This window comes from Solanum dulcamara, chromosome 4 (assembly GCF_947179165.1).
Source record: "Solanum dulcamara chromosome 4, daSolDulc1.2, whole genome shotgun sequence".
Lineage (NCBI taxonomy): Eukaryota > Viridiplantae > Streptophyta > Magnoliopsida > Solanales > Solanaceae > Solanum > Solanum dulcamara.
The window spans coordinates 59721599-59729273 of record NC_077240.1 but is presented as its reverse complement, the minus strand read 5'-3'; the positions used below and the strand labels follow the sequence as shown (position 1 = coordinate 59729273).

At 29.2% G+C, this 7675-nt stretch overlaps 1 protein-coding gene across 1 annotated transcript; it reads right to left on the bottom strand.

Moving 5' to 3' along the window:
- Window positions 1-3581: 3581 nt before the first annotated feature.
- LOC129887464 (40S ribosomal protein S9-2-like) lies at window positions 3582-6220 on the bottom strand. Its single transcript, XM_055962576.1, has 3 exons — window positions 6065-6220; window positions 4957-5338; window positions 3582-4141 (listed from the first exon to the last, which is right to left on the bottom strand). Exons 1-3 carry the CDS (start codon window positions 6090-6092, stop codon window positions 3958-3960), a joined length of 594 nt encoding a protein of 197 aa, XP_055818551.1. The 5' UTR covers window positions 6093-6220; the 3' UTR covers window positions 3582-3957.
- Between the last annotated feature and the right edge of the window lie 1455 nt (window positions 6221-7675).

The window sequence follows — 7675 nt, the reverse complement described above, 5'->3', positions numbered from 1 at the left end:
TACATACATACATATATATATACATACATACATATATATACATATATATATATATATATATATATATAATTTAATTGTAAAAGATGGACTTTATTTTTTTGAGCCAACAACTGAAAAAAATTAGTCATGCAGTTGGTTTTATTCAAGGAAATTATAAAAAAGCTAGACTTAAAGAATTTTAAAAAAAATGCGAGAAAAATAATCTTAGACCTAGATTAATTCCCGAAGAAATTGAGACCGTGTGGAATTCGACTTATGATTTTTTGAAGACTTGTAATATTTATAAAGCCCCTATAACTACAACTTTTAATCAATATGCATATAAATTTTCCGAAATCATGTTGGAAGAATCTGGTTGGACTAAAATTAATGATGTTATTGTGTTTTTAGAAAACTTTTATTTGGCTACTCTTGAATTTTTCGATGCTTATTATCCTACTGTTTCTAATATTTTAGCTTATTTAGTCGAAATTTCTGTACTGCTTATGGAATATAAAAAGAAAGATGATTATAAAGAATTGTTGCTGAAATGATAGAAAAATTTAAAAAATACATTTTTCCTATTCCTCCTATTTATTTAATTGGTGCTATGTTAAATCCGTATATGAATTTTAATATTATTTCTGAATGTGTTCGCCTTATATATACTTCTATAGAAATTGAAAAGGATGAAGATCCTAGTATGTTTAAGCCGATGAGTGATACAAATGATTATATTCAAACATTATATAATTATTATATCGATTTACTTGATAATGCTACTCCTTGTCATACTATTCCTCTATCTCGTTCTTTTGACGAACCATCATCTTCTAAAAGGCAGGCACGGGATATGCCTACCCATAATTTTTTTAATTTATCTATTTGGAATAGAATGCAGTCTACATCACAACAGAGCATAAATCGAGACAGGCTTAATTATTATTTGAGACAAACTCCAGAGACCTATGATGAAAATAGTGTCACTATACTGGAATGGTGGAAGAACAATAAAAAAAATATCCAGTATTATCAATCATGGCTAGGGATGTGCTAAATGTTTCAATGTCAACTGTTGCATCGAAGAGCACATTTAGTCAAGGAAGGCAGCAGATCGGAGACAATTGACACTCTTTGGGGAGCAATGCCATGAATGTTTTAGTTTGCCTCAGAGATTTGATTAGATCAGAGCGTAGGAATAAAGGAAGAGCAGAAGATATAGAAGAAGCAAAGAACTTAAAGAAATAATGTCAATTGGAGATCCTTCGGCACAAGCTAGTCCAAATTACGGATTTGTTGATTTTGAAAATTATGATTCAATTCCTGTTAATGTTAATACAGATGAATTGAAGAAAATGATTTGAAATATATAGAAGTTACAATTTATTATATACAACTAATTGTAAGTTTGTAGCTTGTATGTTTTGAATTTTATCAATATATTAATGAAATCAAAAACTCATTGAGTCTTTGCATTTCTTAATTTTTTTTCCTATAAATTTTGTTTGATTCAATTAAATAATTATTTTTACTTTACATAATCATCTAAGAAAAATTAAATTTGTAGTCGCTATAAGATTTTAATACTTGAAAAAATATTATTATAATAGATAATATATTATGGGTATATTTGTTATACATTGTAAGTATATATAATATATAATGTAAGTAATAGATAGTATATTGTGGGTATATATTAGATATACATTGTAAGTATATATAATATAGTGTAAGTATATTATTATAATAGATAGTATATTGTGAGTATATTAGATATACATTGTAAGTATATTTAATATATAATATAAGTATATCACTATAATAGATAGTATATTGTGAGTATATTACATATAAATTATAAGTATATATAATATATAACATAAGTATATTATTATAATAGATAGTATATTGTGAGTATATTAGATATACATTGTAAATATATATAATGTAAGTATATCACTATAATAGATAGTATATTCTGAGTATATTAGATATACATTGTAAGTCTATATATTATAATATAAGTATATACATACTAATAGATAGTATATTGTGAGTATATTAGATATAGATTGTAAGTATATATATAATATATAATTAAGTATATCACTAGAATAGATAGTATATTGTAAGTATATTAGATATAGATTGTAAAATATATAATTAAGTATATCACTATAATAGATTAGTATATTGTGAGTATATAAATTGTTATAATTACTTCTAAATTAAATAGATAACAATACACTATATTGATGATTGACTCATATTTTTGAATACATAAACTCCGCAAAAAAAAGTCAAACCCAATGGACTCAACCCAGCTCGGGCCATTAGGCCCGGACACTATACCCTTAATGGGTCATGGGCTGGGCTATTTACAATTTTTCTACTGTTGGGCCCAGATCGATCCAACCCAGTAAGGGTGTCGTCTAACCCGGCTCGGCCCAATATCCGGTGGGCAAAAAAAAAAGTGGGCCGAACATGGTTTAGTTTATTATCTTGACTCATTATGTAACCGCTCAAATTTGATCCAACCCGTCCAATTGACAGCCCTAATTTAAAATCATTTTGTAATGCAAACAAATTTACAAGTCTGCCCTTTTCAGGATAATTTCAGACATGCAATATCTAAAGTCTTAACAAAATGTCTAAAGTTACTTTCAAAAATGAGTTGTCGTATAAAAAATATTTTAAAAGGGGAAAAGGGTCATAAATGCCCTTTAAGTATTTGAAATGAATAAAAATGTTCTTCGTTTATAGTTTGGTCCAAAAATATTCTTGTCGTCAATATTTTGGTTCAAAAATACCCTTATTGTTATTTAATGGGTCAAAAATGCCCATATTGTTACAAAATGGGCCAAAATGCCCTTTTCCGAATATATATATATATATATATATATATATATATATATATATATATATATATATCTTTGTGGTCGGGCCCTTCCCAAGATCCTGCGCATAGCAAAAGCTTAAGTGTACCGGACTGCCCTTTATATATATATATATATATATATATTACTTTTAAGAAACTCTATTCTTGTTTACTTTATTTTTAAACCATGTCAAGTAATAAAAACATAGGAAATTATTTTATTCTTCGCAATCTCATCTCATTTTATCAATTAAAAAAATAAATTCATGTACTCTAAATTTTAACAGATAATATATGTCATATATATGAGATCATAATAAATCAATCATTAATTTGTTTTTCAAATAACGATAAAAAATAATTATAATAAAATAAAAAATATTTTAAAATTTCATTTTTTTAAATTGAAGTAGACTAAACATTTGCTAATAAAGAAATTTTATTAGAAAAAAATGCGTTGAAAAATAAATAAATAATATATTTATTTGAAAAAGAGTATTTTTGACCCATTAAATAACAATAAGGGCATTTTTATATCAAAATATTGACGACAAGGACATTTTGAAACCAAATTATAAATGAAGGACATTTTTGTTCATTTCAAAGGGCATTTTTAACCCTTTTCCCTTTTAAAAATAGGTACAAATTAAATATTGATGTCCAAATAAGGGTGCCAAGAAAATATTACTAATACAAGTTCTCAGTCGGGGAAAGACCATAAAACTTCAAGATAAGCCCAATGGGACAGAAAATCTAGCATTCAATTTTCTCTAGTTGAAAAGCAAAGTAAACAATTCTTTAGTCTATTTAAAGGAAATGGTTGAAGCGAGGAAACAACTTACTAGACTCACTACTATCTCATAATAAGAGGTAGTCTAGTTCAAAACAAATAGTTGAAACACTAGAGATCAGTGCAATTGTGCAAAACCCAAACACCAAAACTTTCTCCCAATCTCTGCTAAGAGCATTTCTTTCTAATATATGAAGATATCAAAATATCGAAGAAAGGAATGTAAGGAAGCACCACATGGGTAACTAAAAACTTCAAAAATGAACAGTTCCATTGCCAAACAGCATTCTTTGGGTTCTTATGCAAAAGCTCATTCTTCATCCTCCTCATCACCATCACCACCAGCAGCCTTCTTGGCAGCAGACTTTTGGTTCTTTCTCTTCACTCTTCCTGGACGCCCACCACCAAAAGGACTGGTTAGAGAGAAATCAATGTGCTTCTGAGAGTCCACTCTCACCATAAATGAAGCAACATTCACCACTTGCCTTCCAACTCTGCAATGCAGTTAATGTTAGTCTGGTTAGCTTCGTTGATGTATTGTGCACTCAAGCAAACAAAGAACCAGTAGTTCATAGAGCCAATTACTTTATTAAATGTATGTGTGTCCATTCAATTTTTTTGGATACCCTGAAGGGGCTTTGAATTATGTATCCATTAGGAGGGAGAAGGAAAAAAAAAACTACGCATGATTACAACAGAACGAGAATCTGCTATGTACTGCTAAGAACACAACTACACAAGCTTCCCAATAACTTATAATGCAACACAAGCCTTATCTATCAATGCAAGAAAATAATGTGTCTACGATCTTCCTGCAAATTAAGGAAGTTTTATAACCACTAATAAAGTAAACATTTGGCTGCTAGAATACAACTCTGTTAACATATAAAATGAATGATGATATATGGTGTATAAAACAAAGTGAAATGATATGAATCACCGTGCCAATGTTGCTCATCTTCGTAGGTTAATAGAGAATAAATCATACAACAACTTGCTTAAAGAAACAAGTAATTTGTTCAGCAATTTGTATAAAGAATTCCTATTTTATTGTTGAGGGATATCTGTGGGAATAAAGATACCTTCTTTTGAAGTTCTTTTGACAAAACTTGAAGTACAGGACTAGAAAAAATGAAAAGCACTTCCCACCATTCCCCTAATTGCACTTAAAGGGCCACATATTATTGTATCAACTTAGATTATTTGTTATAAGGGATCCAATAACAAATCTCATCTACTTTCACAAAACACCGAAGCGAAGGGGTGAAAAACAGCTTATCTATTTGCAATATGTGACATCTGTTTTCACCTGATATGCCTTTGCCTGATGAGTACTCTAGCATGGTGGATTGACTTAGCCATGCCAGTCTTGAAAACAAGGGTTTGTAGACGACGTTCAAGGAAGTTCTCGACAGTGAGTGCCAAGACATAATCAAGCTTGTTCTGGCTCTCATCCAACAACCCATACCTGTTCATCCTCCTCAAGAGAGCTTCACCTTCAAAAATACGACGTGGATCTTTCTCATCAAGGGTCAGAAGCATTCTTGCAGCATTCCTGATACGGCTCAAAGCATACTGAACTCTCCACAGCTCCCTCTTGCACCTCAGTCCATACTCTCCAACAAGCTTCAATTCCGCATCCAACCTCTCCTTCTCATAAGGACGTCGAGGCTTCTTAAAGGTCTTCCCATCTGATTACACACCAGAATAGCAAATAAACAAAAGCTTAAAACTGTTTTTCCCTTTCATGACATGCTTATCCAAAACAAAAAACAAAGAAGTAGGCAAACAATTTTCTCCTGTCCAACATTTTCATCAAAATAGGCTTAAGATTTTAAGAATATAACAATCAGAAAAAGAGAAGTTAATGCAGTTGCAATTTAATGTAGTTTCCCATTGTAATTAACAGAGTAATACAAGTTCTACAAAAACCAAAAGTTCAAATTGAAAGAAGAGCCTATATTAGCTTTTAGAGAATTTTCTGAAAGACAAAATTTGAATTTTAATTGTGGAAACTGTCACATTAACTGAAAATACCATCATAGAAAACCTAAAGGTCAAAACTGAAACAGAATAATTAGCTAGACCACATATCTATTAGCTCGAAATACCTATTTAACGAACAATAGGAAGAATTCAATAAGCTTAATCAGGCCAATTTACTAATAATATCTAAAATTTAAAGTAACAATAACACAAAACACAAACATCAATAGATCATGCTAAGCCTCAATCACACTAACTAATTCAGTCGATTCACCTCCATTTTGGATCCGATTCATTCTAATACTCAATAGAATATTTTTCAACTCAAGCTGGAGGCTTCTAACACTACGAATTCTCAATATTTCATTAACATAAGCAAACTAAAATAAACAAAATCACAAGAACTCTACAATGAAATCCAGGAGACTTACAGTTGCGGTAAAAGGATACATGCACCATTTTAACCGGTTGACGGCACCGTCCTCAGATCGGCGACCTGCTGAAATGAACGGAGAAAACTGCTAGGGTTAGAGAGACACTAGGGTTTGATGAGATTGTGAGGCTGGTTATATATATGGAAATATTACATGTGCTATTTAAGACCTTTAATAACTATATATACACATACTTCTTTTTATTTACAAAACTAGGTTTTTAATCACAAATATAACCAAAACTTAATTTTTTAAAATTCATTTATATATTTATTTATAGCCGTATTTTGTTCCTTTTTTGATTTATGGGCTAATTTTGTGGTATTGATAATTATTGTATTATTAAATATACTCAACTTTATACGTTTGTATACATACTTTTTTTGGCTTAGTGGCTGATTTTATGGGACTTAAACTTACCATAAATATATGTTAGGTTGGAAAAATACGGTTTAAAATTAATTTTAACTTTATAGAGAAAAAATTAATTTTAGTAAAAGAAGAGTCGCCACTTAATTTTTAAAAAAAATTAAGAAAACTTAATTTAAAAGACCCTAACAGATTTAAGTTTTAAAAATTTAGAGAAAAGAATACGAGGTTTATATTACTATTTAAGAAGGTTTTAACACTTAAAATAGCCGTTAACATGCCGTTGTCCGACGATTTGAAAATTATTTGACTAACTTTGAAAAAATGTGTTTTAACAATAATCGAAACATTAAACAATTTGAAAGAAATACAAAATTTTAAAACATTTAGGATAATTTATAAGATTAATAGACTTGGTACAAAAAAGATTAAATAAAAGAAGGATAATTTAAATGAAACAAACGATCATAAAAAATGATTTCCCTTCAAGGGATTTAATTAAGTTAAACTAAACAATTAATGTTAGAATTAATACAAGATAAATAAATATTATTAACTAATTAAATAAGAGTAAGAGCAATAGAAATTAGCGATGCCTAAAAGGAAACATTTTAGTTTTTAACATTAAACTACCCCAGATATATATAAACAAAACTATTTTAAAATAGATGGGATAAAAATATTCATGTATTCATATTCTTCGGATCAGCGCCGGCTTATTAATCGGAAGACAAAATATAGTATTTTATTATTTTTCTGCTCGGGTCGATTTTCATCATTTTCGAAGGGTCTATCTACCCCTTCCCCTCCTAAGTTTATTTATTATTATAATCATAAAAGGATCTAAAAGAAATAATAAAAACTAACGTCCCAACTTAATATCCAAGAGGCATTGGACGTACTATTAGGATATGTTTTAGACTAAAGAAAATATAGGCATCCTAATTAGACACATCGTCAAACAAAACAAATAAGATGACATTTAGCACTAAAATCTCAAATAAGCCTCTACATTAATTAATTAACATGCTTGAAAACACAGATAAGTTGTGAAGGTCATAATGATTATGCGTGTGCATACAATCAAACGTAGGTATCGTAAATATAAAAACTTGAATAACATGGAGACAAATTTCATTATTTAGACATATGAGGACAATTTTAATTATTAAAGTGATTATAATAAAAGAAGGCATGCTTGACAATTTTAGTTATTAACTAATAATGTTTATAAATCCT